The 21,790-nt window shown below is 38.8% G+C and overlaps 1 protein-coding gene across 4 annotated transcripts in view; it reads right to left on the bottom strand.

The window, feature by feature from the left end:
• Nucleotides 1-19,183: 19,183 nt before the first annotated feature.
• The window catches only part of PSMA8 (proteasome 20S subunit alpha 8), a gene marked incomplete at its 5' end in the record, with an annotated part of 30,654 nt that continues 28,047 nt past the window's right edge, over nt 19,184-21,790 (bottom strand). For all 4 annotated transcript variants that reach the window (XM_079717442.1, XM_079717443.1, XM_079717445.1 and 1 more), the window contains 2 exons: nt 19,184-19,467; nt 21,718-21,780. In XM_079717442.1, the coding sequence (XP_079573568.1) occupies nt 19,375-19,467; nt 21,718-21,780 (156 nt within the window). In that variant the 3' untranslated portion in view covers nt 19,184-19,374. The remainder of the gene's footprint in view (nt 19,468-21,717; nt 21,781-21,790) is intronic.

The following is a 21,790-nucleotide window of genomic DNA, read 5'->3' as shown; positions in this document are numbered from 1 at the left end:
ATGGAAAAATGATCATGGTATATTGTTAAAATTTAAAAAAGGAGGTTATAAAATAGTATGCAAAGTATGACTCCATTTTTTTGTAAACTAAAACAAAATTTTAACCAATAAGCAGATTAGATATATACTCAGAAGAAAATCTAGATTATACACCAAACCCTTAACAGAGGACATCTCTATTTGGAGATACTCTAAGTGATCCTTTTTTTTTTTTTTAATTGAAGTATAGTTGCTTTACAATATTGTGTTAGTTTATACTGTACAGCAAAGTGAATCAGCTATACATATACCTATATCCCCTCGTTTTTGGATTTCCTTCCCGTTTAGGTCACCACGGAGCATTGAGTAGAGTTCCCTGTACTATGCAGTAGGTTCTCATTAGTTAACTAAGTGATCCTTTTTAAAAAAATTCTGTGTACTTTCTAATTCTTTTAACAATGAATGAATAGTATTTACATAGTCAAAAATTAACACAAGCTTTTTCTTAAAATATGTATTCTTAGTAACAATTGAAATCTGTAAACACAGCTAAGTACTCCCTAGTCTCCTTCGCATAGCATCCAAGAAACTTCACTGAACTTCACCAAGCTGGGAACCTTCCACTGGCCCATAGGTAACTACGGGAATTTCCCAAATATCCCAAACTTTCTCTCAACTTTATGCCTTTTCATACATTGGTTCACATCCCTTCAAAGACCTTCCCCATCTGAAACATGTTCTACCTGGCCAATTCCTGTTTGGCCTTCAACAGGCTACAGCCTACACTGGATGAATTCAGTGCCTCTTTCGTCTCCCATAGCACACTGTAGTATCTGAGTTGTTTTTCTTGTCTATCCTCTCTCACTAAATTGTGAACTTCCTGATAGCTGAGACTGTGTCATGTTCATCTCAGAACCAGAAGAGAGAATCTAATACATAGTAGAAAGACAAAGAGTACTTCTCCGACTCCTATTCCAATCCCAACCTCTAGACTGGCTACCAGGGGCAGGAATTCTGTCTTGTCTGTGTATTCCTGGTGTCTAATAGGAGGGTAATATTTCAGCTTTCTGTTCTCAGTCTATACTTTCCTTGGATGATAACATTCACTTCCATGGCTTAATTTCTATCTATATGTTTATGACTTCCAGATCTATCTATCTATCTTTGGCCCAGTTTCTCTCCTGGTTTCCAGACTTAGGTAGACAGCTGCCTACTGTCTTCACCTGGATGTCCCACAGGTTCAAACTAAACTTATTCTGCCATCTTCAAACCTGCTTTTTCTTCTATGATCCTATTTCAGTGAACCAATGAACCCCTTTCCAGTTGCCTAAGATGTAAAGTGAGGAACTGACCTTGAGTTTTCCCTCTTTTTCACCCCTGTTTCAATCAGTCTTAGATCCTGTCAATCCCAGGATTATATCTGTAATATCTCTGTGATCCATCGACTTCTCTCATTCCCACCATCACTCTTCTAGTTCAAACCCAAGTGCAGTCACTTAAATTATACTAACTGTGCTGTGTCCATGCCTCTAGCCTTGCCCCTCCATTCTATTCTGCAGTCTGCAATTAGAGAGACTTTTTTTTTTTCCAAAATGTTCCTTTAAGCACTAACATGGTAGTTATTATCATCATTCTTTGATTTAGGATTATTTTTCTTTCTTACTGAAAGGAACCTAAAAAGAAAACAATTTCTATATTTAACCGTTTATAATTCTATCATTCTGGCTGAATTCTAATTTTTGCATATTACTTTCTAATCCTTGTCCATTGTTTGCCTGTGAAGTATGATTTTGTGTATAACTTATAGAACTTACCTTTGCCGAAATAATTTTCCATGCCTAAACATTTAAAGCAAGTCACTTGCATAGTTCCATACTTCTAAAATGTCTTCATAATGATCATTTTACACGTTTATGAAATACAAACACATAATTGTTTGCATGTATAATTACAAATTATGATAAATGCTATGAAAGAAAAGAACAAGGTGCTTCAAAAGAGGGTAATGGATAGGATCTAATTTCACTATGGAGATAGGGGAGTGTTCCAGGAATTAAAAGAATGCCTGTGAGACAACTAGAGGAAGGGTGGCCTAAATGACCTTTGGAGAGGCCAAAAGGGGCTTGACCACCTTCAGGGCTTAAAGGTCATGTGATGTGCAAATGAAAGCAATTGAAATATTTTAAGCAGAGGAGTAACAATGAATCAATTTACATTTGAAAACTTTTTATTTGGAAATAATTTCAAATTTAGAGAAGAGCTGCAAGAAATGGTACTTAAAATTCCCATATCCTCTCCATCCAGATTCACCAATTTTAACCTTTTGGTTTGTTCATCACTTGCTCTCTTTGTGTATAAGTGTGTGTGTATGCATATATAGTAAACATACTCACTCGATCCTCATTACTCACACATGCTGTATTTGCAAATTCAAATTCAAGCCCCCTACCTGCTAAAATTTATTTGTTCCTCCCCTCGTGCCCTGTGGTACTTGCAAGGTCTTTTGCAGACATTTGCAGATCAGGGAAAATTTTAGTTGCCAAATGTGCACATTCCCAGGTGAGCTCAAACAAGGCTCTGCCTTCTTGTTTTAGCTCCCATACTGTAAACAAGTATCCTTTCTGCAGCCTATTTAGTGCCATGTTTTTCATATTTTTGTACTTTTTGTTGATGATGTCACTGTTTAAAATGGTGCTCAGGCACAGTGCTGAAGTGCTGTCTAGTGTTCCTAGGTTACATGCCTTACAGAGAATATATGTGTTAGATACGCTTCTTTCAGGCATGAGTTATAGTGCCATTGGTTGTGAGTTCAATGTTAATGAATCAACAATATGTATTAAATAAGGTATCTTTAAACAGAAACACATAAGACATGTTGATACATGGAAGGGTGGGGGAAAAAAAGCATGTTATGACCAGAGGCTTACAGGAACCTAACTCTGTATTTCCCCTAGTCATGATTTTTTGGTATTTGCTAATTCAGTGTTCTGTGACTTCATAGAACACAATCACCACAAATAATGAGAATCAATTCTATATACACTTTTGCCCTAAACTACTTGAAAGCAAGTTGCAGACTTACCCCATTACCCCCCAATACTTCAGTTTACGTTTCCTAAAAACAAGGACTTATATAACCACAGTATAATTAACAAAAGTAGGAAATTTAACGTTGATACAACTATTTAGTCAGCAGATCTTTAATCAACAGATCTTTTTCAATTTTGTCCCAATAATGTTTTTTATAGCAAATTTTTTTCTAATCCAGGATCCAATCCAGAATCATTCATTGCATACAGTTTTATATCTCTTCAGTCTCCTTCAGTGTAGAACAGTTCTCTGCCTTTCTTTTTCATGATATTGCCATTTTTTTTTTTTTTTTTTTTTTGCGTTACGCGGGCCTCTCACTGCTGTGGCCTCTCTCATTGCGGAGCACAGGCTCCAGACGCGCAGGCTCAGCGACCATGGCTCAGGGGCCCAGCCGCTCCACGGCATATGGGATCTTCCCGGACTGGGGCACGAACCCGTGTCCCCTGCATCGGCAGGTGGACTCTCAACCACTGCGCCACCAGGGAAGCCCGGTATTGCCATTTTTGAAAAAAAAAAAAAAACAGGCCCTTTATTTTGTAGAATGTCCTCAATTGGGTTTGTTTGTTGTTTCCTCACGATCAGATTCAGGTTATGCATTTTGACAGGAATACTGCATGAGTGATGTTATGTCCTCAATTGGGTTTGTTTGTTGTTTCCTCACGATCAGATTCAGGTTATGCATTTTGACAGGAATACTGCATGAGTGATGTTATGTCCTCTGTGTCACATTAGGAGATACATTATGTAAGTTTACGTTATTACTGTTTACCTTAAATTTGATCACTTGTTTATGTTGGTATGCGCCAAGTTTCTCACCATAAAGTTAACTATTTTTCCTCTTTGTATTTAATAAGCAGTGTGGTGGGACATATTTTGAGACTATATAAATATCTTGTTCTTCATCAAGCTTTGCCTTATTAATTTTAGCATCCATTAATGACTTGGCTGAATCAACTATTACTATGATGGCCGCAAAATAGTGATTTTTTTTTATTTAGCAAATTTAATCAGTTATACATATACATATGTTCCCATATCCCCTCCCTTTTGCATCTCCCTCCCGCCCTCCCTATCCCACCCCTCCAGGCGGTCACAAAGCACCGAGCTGATCTCCCTGTGCTATGCGGCCGCTTCCCACCAGCTATCTACCTTACATTTGGTAGTGTATATATGTCCATGCCGCTCTTTCGCTTTGTCACAGCTTACCCTTCCCCCTCCCCATATCCTCAAGTCCATTCTCTAGTAGATCTGTGTCTTTATTCCTATCATACCCCTATGTTCTTCATGACATTTTTTTTCTTAAATTCCATATATATGTGTCAGCATACAGTATTTGTCTTTCTCTTTCTGACTTACTTCACTCTGTATGACAGACTCTAGGTCCATCCACCTCATTACAAATAGCTCAATTTCGTTTCTTTTTATGGCTGAGTAATATTCCATTGTATATATGTGCCACATCTTCTTTACCCATTCATCCAATGATGGACACTTAGGTTGTTTCCATCTCCGGGCTATTGTAAATAGGGCTGCTATGAACATTTTGGTACATGACTCTTTTTGAATTATGGTTTTCTCAGGGTATATGCCCAGTAGTGGGATTGCTGGGTCATATGGTAGTTCTATTTGTAGTTTTTTAAGGAACCTCCATACCGTTCTCCATAGTGGCTGTACCAATTCACATTCCCACCAGCAGTGCAAGAGTGTTCCCTTTTTTCCACACCCTCTCCAGCATTTATTGTTTCTAGGTTTTTTGATGATGGCCATTCTGACTGGTGTGAGATGATATCTCATTGTAGTTTTGATTTGCATTTCTCTAATGAGTAAAGATGTTGAGCATCCTTTCATGTGTTTGTTGGCAGTCTGTATATCTTCTTTGGAGAAATGTCTATTTAGGTCTTCTGCCCATTTTTGGATTGGGTTGTTTGTTTTTTTTGTTATTGAGCTGCATGAGCTGCTTATAAATTTTGGAGATTAATCCTTTGTCAGTTGCTTCATTTGTAAATATTTTCTCCCATTCTGAGGGTTGTCTTTTGGTCTTGTTTATGGTTTCCTTAAAATAGTGATTTTTTAAAACTCATTTCTTCTACATTATTGTTTGACATTCTACTGAAATAAATAGTTTTCCCATTTCTCTTATGTATGTATCAGCATGGATTCATGCATTCTTTTTTAGTCAATGGGCTATGATCAGTAATTGCCATGACTTATTTTGATTCTCAAATTGTCCGAGATTTGGACAGTAAGAACTCCTTTTTAAGTTGTTTCCCGTATCCTTTTGATGTACCCCCATCATTTTCTGAGTAATGTACATTCTTAAAAGACCATTCTAGTTATTATATGGAGAATGGTCTTGGGGAAGGCAAAAGAAGCAACAAAGAAACTAGTTGGATGGCTCTTGCAGGTGAGAGATGATGGCGGCTTGAAATAAGTTGGTAGCAGTGGACAGATTTGAAGTATATCTTGGCAGTAAAAATCTGTGGGTGTTAGTGGTAAATTGAGTAAAGTAGCTTAGGGAGTGGAAGGTGTTAAGAATGACTAACATTTCTAGCTTGAGAAATTGGGTGGATGGTGATTGCATTCACAGTCATGGGGAAGATTGGAGATGGAGCAGCTCTGATGGAAAAGATCAAGAGTTCAGGGCTTCCCTGGTGGCGCAGTGGTTGAGAGTCCGCCTGCCGATGCAGGGGACACGGGTTCGTGCCCCGGTCCGGGAAGATTCCACATGCCGCGGAGCGGCTGGGCCCGTGAGCCATGGCCGCCGAGCCTGCGCGTCCAGAGCCTGTGCTCCACAACGGGAGAGGCCACAACAGTGAGAGGCCCTCATACTGCAAAAAAAAAAAAAAAAAAAAAAAAAGATCAAGAGTTCAAGAAAGATCAAATGGAACTTGAAAGTGGAACAAGAACTAGGCTTTATATTACCTTTCTACCTGCACTTCTTGACAGTATAGATTATACTTGAAGTAATGGGAGTAAATGTTATCATGGAAGGAGAGCAGGTGCAGTAAAGAGAGAAGAACCCATATCAAACCTCAGGATTTCATGGTAGCATAGAAAAAGAAGCCAATAAAAGGAACTAGAGAAGGAGGAGAGGCTGGAGAGATAGGGGGAAGAACCAAAAGGGTGAAGTCAGGAAGCCAAGGCAAAAAAAATCAAAACAGGTGAAGTCAGGAAGCCAAGATAAAAGTGATGAACTAGGTGAAATGCTGAGAGGTCACATTTCAATTTGCCTCTTCTAGAATGATGCTTGATGAAGACAGCGATCTTTTGTTGATGTTCACTGCTATACCCATATATATGGGCCAATGCCTGGTCCATAGTAGGTGTTTCATAAATATTTTTGACTGAATGAATGAATTTGTAGATCATGTGTTTCTGTAGTGTTATCACATTGATTAGATATAATGCCCAGGAACATGTTGAATAATAACAATGATATGCTTCCTAGTCTTGTTCTTTTTTTTTTGTCCGTGCAGCATGCCAGATCTGTAGGATCCTAGTTTCCCAATCAGGGATTGAACCCGTGCCCCCTGCAGTGGAAGCATGGAGTCCTATCCACTGGACTGCCAGGAAAGTCCCAAGATGAAGGCTTTGACATCACATCTCAGGTCCATGTTTTGTTTTGTTTTTTGCTGCCATCAACATGGAGGTGCTGGGAGTTGAACCCAGGGCCTTGTGCATGCTAAGCACGCATTCTACCACTGAGCTACACCTCCCCTTGAGTTCCTAGTCTTGTTCTTGATGTAATATTTCCTCAAGTGGTTTAATTGTTTGATGTTTGCCTCTCCAAAACAAAAATTTGTGGTTTCTTGCATCATTAATAAGTTTCCATGCCCCCCACCCCGTCACCATATGCCCCTCCTCTCCCCCAGTGTCTCTGGAGTAAAACCCAAATGTAGGATAGAAGTCCCATCGTGATGTGACCGCTGGTTGGCATCACTTCTGGCTACCACCTCCCTTTTCCCACATCTTCTTGTGGTGCCATGCTCCTCTTGCCAGGCAAAGAGGTGGGGGAAGAACTTTCCCAAGGAAGTCTTCTTTGACCCCCTCCCCAGCAAAACCCCCCATTATGTTTGTTTTCCTCTTGGTTGATCCTCCTAGTAGATTCTCCTAGTATATTCCTTACTTCCCTGTTTCTCTTGAGACTCTAAGTTTCTTTCAGAAAGGTCTGTTATTTTACTGTTTAACCTGCAGTTTCTGACACAGTATCGTGAGGTTTTGTGGTAGGAAGGAAGGAAGGAAGTCAAGGTCCCAGGCAAAACAGCTAAAACCTTTCACCCACCATCACCTCTCTGTTTCTAGGTATTCTTCCCACAGACTCTGTCTTCTAAGTTTCAACAAATTCTTCATTATATCTTTCCTAGACTGTCAAGTAATCCCAGCTAATGTATTTCATTTTAATTACATTGTTAACTGATAAGGTGTGATTCTTTTCTTTTTTTATTTTTTAAGAAACTTCTGAATGAGAAAAAAGTTTCAAGTTTTCAGGACTTAAAAGTTGTCGACCTCACCATCTCCTAAAGCTTTATGTACGTTAGATCTGGGTTTAAATTCAGATTTGCAATGTGCATTTGTATATCAAAACTCTGAGAAGACTTGCAATAAAGCAACTGTTTTCAAACTTTTTCAGCTCAGGAAACGTTAATACTATTAAAACTTACTGAGGACCCCTGAAATCTTTTGTCTGTGTGGATTGTATCTATCAATATTTACCATATTAGAAATTAAAACTGAGAAAAGTATAAATTATTTATTTATGGGTCCATTTAAAAATACCAATAAAAGCCTCACCACATGTTATATTAGCCAGGGTCCATTCAGGGGACAGATATCACATCAATTTTTTGAAGAGGGAAAATTTAATATAAGACATTGTTAGCTACTAGAAGGTGGTTAGATACTGAAAGGAGTAGCAGAGGACTGACTCTAAGGCATCCTTAGAGTCGCAGATGCAAAAAAGCATCTATACCCTCCAGCTAGAGGGAGAGTGGGCATTAAAAGAACCGGGGATTAGGAGAGGAACAGTCCCCATGGCTGAGATTCAGACCTCCTCCAAGGGGGCATGGAGCGCACGGCCTGGCAGTGATGAAGAAACTTGCCAGATGAAATGGGCCATTGCTGGTCTATAAAGCCACGGAAGGTGGGGAAAGCATGGCCTGCGGGTGTAACTGGAGTTATCTGTACTTCATAACAGCGGAGTACCAGAATCCATAAGCCAAATAGTTACCTGTTGCTGTGGCTCTGCAGTGTGACTTCAGTGCCCTCTATTGGCGAAGTGTAGCATTTCATTAGCTGGCAAAGGAGAAATGTTACCAGGGTCCACCTCTGCTCTCACAAAAGAGGGCAAAGAAAGGCAGATTTGTAGCTGAGAGTCAAGAAATTGATAATTAGCACACATAATACCATAAGTATTTTATAATATTTCATAAATATTTTAAATGAAAAATAACTATAGTTTTCTCAGCCAGAGGTGCCCACATTCTAGTAGGAGATACAAGTGTGAAACAATTATAGACAGTATGAGACAGGTCGCAACAAAGAGCTTTGGAGACACAGAGGTTGGGCCTCTAATGAAGCCCGAGGAAAGGCTTCTTGTGGTGAGTCATAAGAAGTTTCCAGAGTCAGCTCAATCGATGAAAAGGAGGAGGAGAAAAGTCTTTTCTGTGAGAGGAAGCATGTGTGTGCTCCCCAGGTCAGTCACATACGCAGCCCCTTGCAAGGGAGCTGCTTTACTGACAAAAAGGGCCTCATGGGGTGGAACCACTTGACCCCAAGCTGCTGGCCACCACAGACTGGACAAGCAACAGGAAGCTGGCCCAAGGGCAGCCACTCCTTTGGCCACAGTGACCCTACCCAGGCCTGATACAAAAATATCAGCTGGTCCAAACACATTTACTCATGCAGAATTGCAGTTGGGAACCTTGGAAAGAGAAGGGAAGTTAACTGCGGAAGCTGAAGCTACATGATTGTAATGGAAAGAGAAGCTAGAGGGGCCATAATGCACATGTATGAGCTAGAAGGTTATAAGGGAAAAGAAACCATGAGTTAGCATAAACTGTGAGTTAAAGAAAGAAAATGAGACTGAGAAAGTCAGACAGTAAAGAGAGAAGAACAGATGTGCTCAAAGGAACTGATCCTGATACTGCTTCAACATTAGAGTTAAGGTCCAAAAGTTCCTGATGCTGACATTTCTATTGCGGCCATTCCTAGGAGGCAAAATGATGTTATTGTTCCCAGTTTTGTAATTCCCCATGAGGGCCCTTGTTTCTTTCAATCCTTACTGGAGTGAACCTTTGTTTCTTTTAACCAAAAGACCTCAACTGAAGTGGGCATAGAGAAAACATGACACAATCAGCAAAATGCAAATATCATGTCTGAAAAAAGGTGGCCTTGAATTGTCCCTGAATTCCTAGTGCAGGTGGGCCAGCCTTATATACATGATCTACTCACATGTTATATGTATTTCAAAGACAGAATTATAATTCACCAAACACATCGTTTGGAGTACTTTTCAAAACCTCTTTCCTATTACTTTATCCATTATCAATAAATATGATATTATGCTAGAATAAGATAAGCAAAGAACAATCTCATCTTAGCCAGTAATTTTAAGTAAGAAACATGGAAACAACTGGTATCTGATTTTGGATTTTTAAGTTGTAATATAAATGAATGGCTCTCTAACATTCATTCAGTAACTATTTATTAACTACCTACTATAAGCTCAGACTGTTCTAGGCACTGGCCATACACCAACTAATAAAATAGATGTGGAACTTACAACTCTAATGGGGCGGGGCAGTCAGTAAACACATACAAACACATATTTCAGGTGTTAGGTGTTTGGGGCGTGGGAGTCCTATTTTATAAATGATGGTCAGAGAAAACCTCTCCGATAGGGTGACATTTGTGCAGCAAATGGAAGGAAGTACAAGAGCAAGCCATGCCCACATAGAGTATGGGTAGAGTGCTGCAGGCAGAGGACAGTTAGTTTCAGAGCTCTGAGACAGGAGCCTGCTTAGTGTTTATGAGGAACAGCAGGGAGGCCAGTGTGGCTTGAGGTGAATGAAGGATGGCAGAAATGGCAAGAGATGAAGCAAAGAGGTATGGGGAAGGTGGGGGAAGGGAGATCACGTAGACCATAGTAGGGGCTACATGTAGATGTCTCCTAAATACTTAGCTAATGAGATCTAACAAGTACTTAGGTGATGCCAGTGCATCCTAAGCATCCGTCATCTGGGAGCTTGACAGAAAAGACTCATGGGCTCTACCTCAGACCGATTGAATCAGAACCTGCATTTTACAAAGATCCTCAGAGATTCATATATACATTAATTAAAGTATGAGAAACACTAGTTTAGCTTATGTTAGTCAGCAAAGACATAGGAAACCACAATCAGCACTTTTTCTTTAATTTTCAGTTTAGGATGGATTTTTCTACTTCTGCAAAAAACATCACTGGGATTTGGATAGGGATTGCATTGCATCTGTAGATGGCTTTGGGTAGTATTGACATCTTAACAATATTAAGTCTTCCCATCTATGAAAACAGGGTTTCTCTCCATTTATTTATGTCTTCTTTTATTTCTTCCAGCAATGTTTTGCAGTTTTCAGTGCACAAGTCTTTTGCCTCCTTGGTTAAGTTTATTCTTAAGAGTTTTATTCTTTTTGATGCTGTTGTAAATGGAATTTCTTAATTTTCTTTTTGGATTGTTCATTGTTAGTGTATAAAATGCGTCTAATTTTTGTTTGTTGATTTTTTTATCCTGCAACTTTGTTTTCTACTCCAAAGATTCCATTTAAAAAATGTTAGAACTAATAAACATCAGTGAACAAAGATGATTTTACTTCTTCCTTTCCAAATTGGATGCCTTTTATTTCTTTTTCTTGCTCAGTTGTTCTGGCTAGAATGTCCAATACACTGATGAATAGAAGTGGTGATAGTAGGTGTCCTTGTCTTGTTCCTGATTTTAGAGGAAAAGCTTTCTGTCTTTCACCATTGAATATGATGTTAGCTTTGGGTTCTTATTATGTTGAGGAAGTTCCCTTCTGTTTCTAGTATACTGAGTAATTTTTTTTTTTTTTTTTTTTGCGTTATGCGGGCCTCTCACTGTTGTGGCCTCTCCCGTTGCGGAGCACAGGCTCCGGACGCGCAGGCTCAGCGGCCATGGCTCACGGGCCCAGCCGCTCCGCAGCATGTGGGATCTTCCCAGACCAGGGCACGAACCCGTGTCCCCTGAATCGGCAGGCGGACTCTCAACCACTGCGCCACCAGGGAAGCCCCTGAGTAATTTTTTTTTAAATCACAATTGATACTTCAGATTCTTTCCCATTTGGTAGCTTAAATGGACACAGAAGTCTTGGGAGTGTTTGAAAATGGCATGTTGAAGATGGCAGAGACACAGAATGGGAGGAGTCTTGGCTCCTAGATTTTTTTTTTTTTTTATTTCCTAGATTTTCGCTTGGAGGATTGCAATCAACAATGGGATTTGTTATTGAGAAACAAACTGGGGAATTCCCTGGTGGTACAGTGGCTAAGGCTTTGCGCTTCTAATGCTGGGGGCTCGGGTTTGATCCCTGGTCAGGGAACTAGATCCCACATGCCTCAACTAAAGATCCCCCACGCAGCAACAAAGATCCCACTTGCTGCAACTAAGACCCAGCACAGCCAAATAAATAAATTAATTAAATTAAATTTAAAAAGAGAAGCAAACTGTGTGGGCTCATCTACTATAGTAGCTAGCATTGCTTTAACATGTAAGCAAAACGTAATTTCCCAAATATAGTAAATGCTCTTACAAATTGATGTGGGAAAAACCCAAAACCTATTGGAAGAATTAGGCAAAGGATATGAACAATCAATGGGAGGAAAATTCAAAAGGCTTTTAAACAAACATAAAGATGTTCTATATCATTCATAAAAGAAATGCAAATCAAAATTATTTGGGTAAATTTTTAAAAATACAAAGTAAATAGCTATGAAATTATATATTGAGATTTCACCTATTTATTGGCAAAAAAGTTTGAAGCACTGTTTTATTAGTTTGAGTTCAATTAGAGAAGCAAAACCACTGTGGTATCAAATAAGCAATTTTCTTCCTCTAGGAATTAGACCTCACACAACTGTGGGAGTTGATGGAGAAGTCTGTGCAAGGTTGTTGCCGCTGGTGTCAGCTCATTCTGGTAGTCAGGAAGGAAAGTTGGATGTGAAGTGGGGAGGGTGAGAATAAACTGTAACCCATGAGGACAAACAGTGCCCTCATGTATCTTTCACCATCTGCAACCTTGGCAATGCTGGTGACCTGCAGGAAAAGCTGGTGTCCTTTGCCATGAAGCTGCATGCAAAGAATCTGTTAGCAAAGAATATGAAGGAGGAGATCCGGTAGGACCTGGAGGAACTAGAGTAGCCATGGGCCTGGATGCCTCCCCACACCAGTAAAGTGAGCCAGCAAACCAACATCCTTTGCGAGCTGCTACAGTGCTGGTGCCCTACATGGAGCTACTTCTCTTCTGCCTTTCAAATACTGTGCAAATTTCTCCTGTGGCCAACTCAAACTGGCAGCCATATAGGAAAGAAAATTCTGGGAAATAGTTCCAAGGTTAGCTGAGTTGATACCGTACAAAGCCAATGCAACTACAACGGGAAAGGTATAACAGAGGGACCCTCACTCACTGTTAGGAGAAACATAAATTTGTATAATTGTATAACATACTTTTCACCCTGAAATTCTAATTCTAGTGATTTATCCTGTAAATATACTTCTAAATATGGGAAATGACAAACAAAAGTTTATTCATTGCAACATTATTTGCAGTAGCAACACCAGGAACAGTAATGATCATCAATAGAAGACTGGTTAAGAATTTAACCTTGGGCTTCCCTGGTGGCGCAGTGGTTGAGAGTCCACCTGCCAATGCAGGGGACACGGGTTCATGCCCCGGTCCAGGAAGATCCCACATGCCACGGAGCGGCTAGGCCCCGTGAGCCATGGCCGCTGAGCCTGCGCGTCCGGAGCCTGTGCTCCGCAACGGGAGAGGCCACAACAGTGAGAGGCCCGCGTACCGCAAAAAAAAAAAAAAAAAAAAGAATTTAACCTTATATCTGTACGTTGGAAAGAATGAGCCTCTCATGGGAAGATCCTCAAAGATATGTTAAGTGAAAAAATCAAGATACAGAACAGTGTACAGTATGCTACCACTTGCATTAAAAGATATATTCATGTTTGTATATGTATGGAATATCAATAGAAGTATACTGAAAATATCAGTAGAAGCATACTGATAACATCCGTTACCTTCAAGAAGAGAAACTTAGTTACTGGGGGACAAAAAATGAGATGGAGTGTTTTTACAATTTTTTTAAAAGTTGTGTACCACGTGAATGTATCAGTTATTAAAAATAAGAGTCTCCTTTAAATGAGACTGTTACATGCATTTCTTCTGTAGTTTATTTCTGACATATGCTTCTTGAAATCAAGATCTTACAGAAAATATTCTTGTGACCTGTTTTCTCTATGATAGGTAAAGCACAGTATACCTTTATAACTCTATTAAAAATACAGTGAAAAACCTTCTTATAATTTTTAATTAGATGAGGCATTTTTATGACCCCTCAATAACCAATGAAAATTTATATGGAGTTATGATAAAGTAACTGCTTAATTTCTTTCTAAAGGAATGTCAATGTATGAAATATATATATACACGTAGATATGTTTATATATGTATTCAATTAAACAGGACAAAGCATGGGAATACTTGGAATGAAGAGCCGTAAGGAAATATGAAATATGAGATTAAGTGGGGTTTTTTGCAAACTTGGAGAGTATTTATTTCAATCACATCCTTTTCCAAGATCAAGTAGAAATTTACTTGCTTCCAAGTGTCTTTTAAAACTTACCGTGCAAACTGCAGATCTGCTTCCTAAGAGAATTAGTCATGACTTCACTTCAGATGATGGTTAGATTGTCATGTCTTTCATTACTTCACTCACTTGGTCATCATCCTCAAGATGACCAGGAATGAGGAAAAAAAAACTTTTAGAAAGGATTAAGCGCTAACCTTAGTAATGAAGCAAAGCTGTCTCTGGCTCTGTCAGACAAGGGAATATTGTAATGACCACTCTTATACCATCCACTATTCAAGAAATAAAGAAATATGATGTGTCAAGTGCAGTTGAAGCCCCGTGTGTTCCCTTCTCTTCCAACCATCCTGATTTTGCTTTTTATTTTTACTACATATGGATACATACATAGACAACACAATACATTATAGTTATGCATGCTTTTAAGTTTTCTTAAGCAGTGTGCTTCTTGAGGGCAAGGTATGCGTGTTTAAACTTTCTTAAACTTTTTCTGCATTGAATGTTTTTTGGATTTATAATTGTAAGATACATAATAAAGTATAGATAATTGACATGTACAGTTTAGAGAATAATGAAGTGAACATGCACATGCTCACCACCCAGCTTTATAAAAGCCTTACCTTTCTTGTGCATTTCTCTCCCTGGCTCCCAACAGAAGTACTCATGTCCTGACTTTTGCAACAACTATAACTCCCTTGCTTTTCTTCAGTTTTACCTCACTGTATCTGTTAAACACTATATTTAGCTTTGTAGGTCTTTAAGCTTTCTATAAACATTCCTTTGTCTATACTCTCTCACAATTGGCTTTAGTTTTTGCTCAATGTTTTGGAGACATATACCTGTTGTGTACATGTAACTGTAGTGCCTTCTTTTTCCCTGCTATGTGGTATGCTACTGTATGGATAAATCACAATTTATTCAGTCATTTTCCTATTGATGAATATTAGGTTACTTCTAATTTTTTTTTTTGCTATCACAAGCAATGCCTTTATAGGTGATTGTTTTTATGCACATATACTAGAGTTTCTGTAGGCTATATACCTCAGAGTGGAATTACTGGCTGAAGGACACTTGCCTCTTTGACTTTCTAGATCTCACTACCTTGTTGCCCACAGCAGGTGTCCTAAAGTCCAATAGCAGTATAGGAGTTTCTTGGGCACCAAATGCTCACCAACATTTTATATAGTCTAAAAAAAAATTTTACACAGTCATTTTTAATTTTTGCCAACTTGATGGCTGTGAAGTAGCGTCTCATCGTAGTTTAATATGTGTTTCCTGGATTAGTGTGGTAGAGCATTATTTAATAAGCTCCTCATAAAGAGAAAATCATTCAGATGTTCTCTTCTGTGAACTGCCTGTTTAAATGGTCCATCCATTTTTCTGTTGCACTGTGTTTTTTATTCCTTTGAACCAACAGTCCTATATAAACTCCAGACACACATCTTTTATCAGTTATATGTTACAGATGTCTTCTCCCATTTGTGGCCCGTCTTTTCACTTTCATTATGGTATCTTTTGATGTAGAGAAGCTTACATTTTCAGAGTTGAATTATCAATCTCTTCCTTAAGTGTTAGCACTTTCTGTAGCTTGTTTAGATACAAGGTCTTAAAGATATTTTCCTGTATTGTCTTCTAAACGTTTTACCTTTTATGTTTATGTCTTTAATTCATCTGACATTGACTTTTTAAAAAATGGTGTGAAGTAGAGGTTCCATTTTCTTTCTTTCCAAATGGATAACCAGTTGTCCTATTTTCTTTCTTTCCAAATGGATAACCAGTTGTCCTATCACCATTTATTGAAGCACTTATTCTTTACCCACAGATATGCAATGCTAGCTGCCATAACCCAAGTATCCCAATGAGGGTGGCTGTGTTTCTAGGCTTTTTATCGTCTCATTCTTATTTTGGTTATTGTGCCAGTACAGCTTTCTCCTGGGCAGCACTGGCATCTGCTCAAATGCCTTCTCTGATTCTCAACCCCTTTCTGTTTTTGGCCTCTGGGGATTTCCCTTACTTCTTGTGAGTTCAGTTATGCATTTAAAGGGCATATGTTATGTTTATTAGATCTTATCCAGCATTTCTTTGCCTGTAGTGAGAGATTTTTTTCAGACTATATAGTTAATGATAACCTAATGATGGAAAGAGAAGTTGTTTAGCTGATTCCCAAAAACAAATGTTTGTGATCATCTCACCTTGAGGATACAAGGGAGGAAAAGCACAAAGTGCTTGCATATTGCATTTTTCCAGTAAAGCACAAAGCGCTTGCATATTGCATTTTTCCAGTAAAAGAGGTAAAACTGACATTTTAAATAGCAATAATGTTTGAATATATTTTGGCTAAAACTTCACATTAAATTAAAAATCACTTTGTATAGATCAGCAAAACATGACCAAAACAATACTTAGATTTCCAAAGTAAAACAAAGCAATTGAGTCAAAAATAATTTGACTCTTATGCCAGTTACAGGAAGAATAAAACCAATGAGATATAAAAGCCTCTGCCTCCTATGATACAGCCTTGTGAGGAAGATTTGAGGAAAATGTGTCCATTTCGATGGATAACTGTGGTGTAAAGCACTATAAGCATCAGCACTTTGGGCATAAACTATACAATGTGTCTCATAAGAATTAAGTGAGTTACGTGCCGCGGAGCGGCTGGCCCGTGAGCCATGGCCGCTGAGCCTGCGCGTCCGGAGCCTGTGCTCCGCAACGGGAGAGGCCACAGCAGTGAGAAGCCCGCGTACTGCAATAAAAAATTAAAAAAAAAAAAGAATTAAGTGAGTTAATGTTTATAAAGAATTCAAAACAGTGTCTGGCATGTAGTAAGCACTATATGAGTGGTTGTTTAATAAAAATAAGGGGTGGAATTACAACCATATCATTTGGATGGTGTGTCCCTATTTCCCCCCCCATATAGAAGACATGTCTTCAAGACAAGGACCATTTCTGGTACTTAGCACGAAAAGAATGTTCAATGAGGATGAGGAGCAGGTGAATGCACCTTCATGAGAAGGCTCCCCAGGGCCATGTGTGGTATAGCAACACACCCCTCTCTTCCTGGAGGTCCCCCCATTTTTACTTAACCAGGGCCTGAATCCACTTTCAGGGACCCTGCATGCAGTATATATTCAACAATTATGTGGCGCCTTCCCATCACTATAATGTTCAACAAGGGCCAAAGACATTAGGGAAGACATAGAGATTGAAAACAGGCACATGACAAGATGCTCAACATCACTAATCACCAGGGAAGTACAAATCAAAACCACAGTGAGATACCGCCTCACACCTGTTAGAATGGCTATTATCCAAAAGACAACAAATAACAAGTGTTGGCGAGAATGTGGAGAAAAGAGAACCCTGTGTACTGATGGTGGGAATGTAAATTGGTTCAGCCACTATGGAAAACAGTATGGAAATTCCTCAACAAAATTAAAAATTGAAGTACCGTATGATTCAGCAATTCCACTCCTGGGTATTTTTTTTTCTTTTTAGGCCACACTGCACAGCCTGTGGGATCTTAGTTCCCCGACCAGGGATTGAACCCGGACCCCCTGGAGTGAAAGTCCTAACCACTGGACTGCCAGGAGATTCCCCAGTCCTGGGTATTTATCCTAAGAAAACAAAAATGCTAATTAGAAAAGATATATGTACCCCTATGCTCAATTCAGCATTATTTACAGTAGCTAAGATATGGAAGCAACCAAAGTATCCATCAGTAGATGAATGGATAAGGAAAATATATACACACACACGTGTGTGTGTGTGTGCACACGCGCATGCGCGTGTAATGGAATATTACTCAGCCATAAAAAAGAATTAAATCCTGCCATTTGTAACAACATGGATGGACATAGAGGGTATTATGCTAAGTGAAATAAGTCAGACAGAAGAGACAAATAGTGCATTTTACCTATATATGTAATCTACAAAACAAAACAAATGAACAAAAAATAAGGAAACAGAAAGTTATAAATACAGAGAACAAACAGGTGATTGTCAGAGGGGAGGGCATGTACAAGGAGGAAAGAAATAGATGAGAGAGATAAAGAAGTACAAACTTCCAGGGGCTTCCCTGCTGGCACAGTGGTTGAGAATCCGCCTGCCAATGCAGGGGACACGGGTTCGATCCCTGGTCCAGGAAGATCCCACATGCCGTGGAGCAACTAAGCCCGTGTGCCACAACTACTGAGCCTGTGCTCTAGAGCCCACGAGCCACAACTACTGAGCCCATGCACCTAGAGCCCATGCTCTGCAACAAGAGAAGCCACTGCAGTGAGAAGCCCGTGCACCGCGACGAAGTGTAGCCCCCGCTCGCTGCAACTAGAGAAAGCCCGTGCACAGCAACAAAGACCCAACGCAGCTAAAAATAAAATAAATTAATTAAAAAAAAAAGAAAAAACAAACAAACTCACTCATATAAAAAGAGATCAGATTTGTGGTTCCCAGAGGCAGAGGTTGGAGGAAGGGGCAGTTGGATGAAGGCAGTCAAAAGGCACAAACTTCCAGGCATAAGATAAATAAGTACTAGGGATGTAATGTACAACATGGTAAACATAATTCATGCTGCTGTATGTTATATATGAAAGTTGTTAAGAGAGTAAATCCTAAGAGTTCTCCACAAGAAATAGAATTTTTTTCTGTTTATTTCATTTTGCATCTATATGAGATGATGTTCACTAAACTTATTGTGATAATCACTTCATGTTTCTAAATCAACTCATTATGCTGTACTCCTTAAACTTATACAGTGCTGTATGTCAATTATATCAATAAAAGTGGAAGAAAAAATAAAGTATACAAGAGCATGTGTGTAGGTTAATGCAAATACTGTGCCATTCTGTATAAGGGACTTGAGCATCTGCATATTTCGGTATCCACAAGGGGTCCTGGAACCAATCTCCCTTGGATACCAAGGGATGACTGTACTGCAACTTATAAGGTAAAATAAATATAACAAAATATTTAAAAATTTTTTTAAAAGGCTCTGACAAAATTTTGGCAATTCACCAACACAAGGATGTTTTTATCATTCATCTAGAAATGCAAGTCAATAGTATATTCAGTTTATTTTGGAATAGCTATCTTTACCTGACAGTCTATGCTCAAATGGCACCAAATTATTAATTTTTAATTTTTATTAATTAAATTTGCATGTATGAAAAAAGTAACATACTAGGCAAGTTATAAAGTATAGTCTCGGGCTTATATAAAATCTTGACTGCTTTCAACAATTACTGAACTCTCTTTTCAAAGAAAATCTTCATACTAATGTATGTTTGTCTATGTAATAGACTGAAGACAGCCACAAATGGCATTCTCAAAACAACACGTAACTACTAAGTGTAATGTTGCAAATTAACTTATTTCCTTAAAATTTCACTAAATAATTCTAAGGAGCACAACAAAATATTAAAAGCTCCCAGTGTTTATCCTCAGAATTAGGCAGTCTTCTTTGATTTTTTCTTCTCTGCTTCTTCCTTTTCCTTTCCTGTTTCATTTACTTGTAATTCAATTTCTTTGGCACTAAACATCTGAAAAGAGAAAAAAATTTAAAAAGCAAATTTCAGTTATAGCAATAATTTCTAAATATTTATAATGTGAAGGACCCCAATTATATTTTATAAATTTTTATGTTCTATTTATAACATTATATTTTATAACTTCAAATATATAATGAAATATTTCACAAGGTTCAAAAGCAACATACTTGTAACAATTATGGACAAAACCAGAACTCTATGACATTTCCACTCTCGTGTGCTAATATAGAAAGCTGGGCAAATGCAACATTGCATTGCATATCCTATATATGATAACTCTGAAAACATTTTTATGTGAGGCTTATTCTATTCATGAGCAAATAACTCATTACTGAACTCCTATCCCTACCCCACTGTGTGATTCTTGAAAAGGTTTGTCTATTTTATCAGCTCATGGACTAGCCAAAGGCAGGAAAATGATGATTTACACTGTGCTTTGTTTACAGCTACTGAGTAGAGAGCAAAACAGTTTTTATTTTATTTAAATCAATTTTATTTTATTTAAAATCAAAGGTGGCAGCAACTTGCTCAAGATCATATGGTTAAACAAATGCATCTGCTGGGAATTAAACCCAGATCTATCCAATTCCAAAGCACAGGCTCTATTCACTACACAGCCTATTGTGAAATATCATGTGGAAAGATAGTGTAACTTTGGTGCCAGTACACATACCATTCTACCACTCATAAATAAAACTATATGTATATCTGTGTGTGTGTCTGTCCAGGTGTGTACATATGTATGTGATGGGGCTGGAGAGGTGACTCTGGACTCAGTGGTTCTGTGTCCCTTTGGTGTTGGCACATCTGTCCCTAAGTCCTTGGCAGCAGGGGTGACAACCTGACCCAGTTCCTATCTCCATACTCTGTGCTCAGCACCCTGGTTATTTATGTGGAGCCTTGCAGAGGGAGACCCAACTACCCTGTCCCCTTTTCTCTTATTCATTGAAACTTGCTCCTGCACTCTCCTTGCATCCCCATCCACTGGTGTCAAAAGAACAAGAACAACAACAAAAAACTGTCAAGAAAACAAAAACAAAAGCAAAAACCACTGCTCCACACAGCACTGATTTTAACATTATTTCCCCTTGAAATATTTTCTTTAAAACAAAAGTTATATATAAAATAATCCTTTTTAGCGCACTTTTCATATAGTTTCCCATGCAAGTGCTTTTGTACACCCTCAGCTAAAGAACAGCTAGTTAGCAAACAGTGTGAAGCTCTACCTAATGAACAATAGTGAACCACATTTCAAATGCTCTTTAGCCAATGAGTCCTGTATCACAGTATTTGGAACAATTTATCACAGCGTTCTGAATACTTTATTTTGCAGTCTAGCAGTTTTAACACATAATGGCTGACAAAAGGTGTACAAATAATAATGCTAGACTTGCCATAAAGAAATATGGAAAGATTATCACACTAGATATTAAAATGCAAGTCTTAAATAAGCTCAAGGCACTCATAAATGAAAAGTAGAGAAAATAGATAAAAACCAGTAGGCAATCAAGAAAGGGTGGTTTGGTTTTTTTTGTTTGTTTTTTTGCGGTACGCGGGCCTCTCACTGTTGTGGCCTCTCCCGTTGCGGAGCACAGGCTCCGGATGCGCAGGCTCAGCGGCCATGGCTCACGGGCCCAGCCGCTCCGCGGCATGTGGTATCTTCCCGGACCGGGGCACGAACCCGTGTCCCCTGCATCAGCAGGCGGACTCTCAACCACTGCGCCACCAGGGAAGCCCAAGGGTGGTTTTTCGACATAATGAAGGATAACATTATGTTAGAAGCCTAGAGGACCAACAATTATATAAATGGCAGCTGAATGACACTGGCTAGAAGCCAATCTTGATTTCAGAAGATGTAAAGACAGGAAGAGTAACTGTTCTCTATATGGTGCCAGGAATGAATCTTTGTAAGGAATATGCTACACTGACCCTATATAGGACTGACTCAGTAGGGGTGCCTACTTATAAGAACATATACTAAATGGGGTAGGCCTATATATAGATCTCAGCACATCTAGGTCTTCCCAGAGGGCTAGGAATAGATAACTGCTTGTGTAATAAGCATATACAAATTAGTGACTATTAGGCTACAGAAACAAAACAGAAGTCATCATAGTGTCAATGGATGCTAATGGATGTTTCAGGCTTATAATAAAAGATTCACAGGTGTCAACAACATATTAAATTTTGTCAAAATACTTTATACTACAGATATTTTGTCCTCTTTGGTTAATGACTTACCTTCAAAGGTTGCTTTCTTCTTATTATACCAAGTTCAATGTTTTTTCCACCAGATTGGACAACCTAATGTAAA

The sequence above is a fragment of the Hyperoodon ampullatus genome (assembly GCF_949752795.1).
Source record: "Hyperoodon ampullatus genome assembly, chromosome: 13".
NCBI classification, from domain to species: Eukaryota; Metazoa; Chordata; class Mammalia; order Artiodactyla; family Ziphiidae; genus Hyperoodon; species Hyperoodon ampullatus.
Note: the sequence above shows the minus strand (reverse complement) of the source record. Positions and strands in the feature narration are given on the sequence as shown.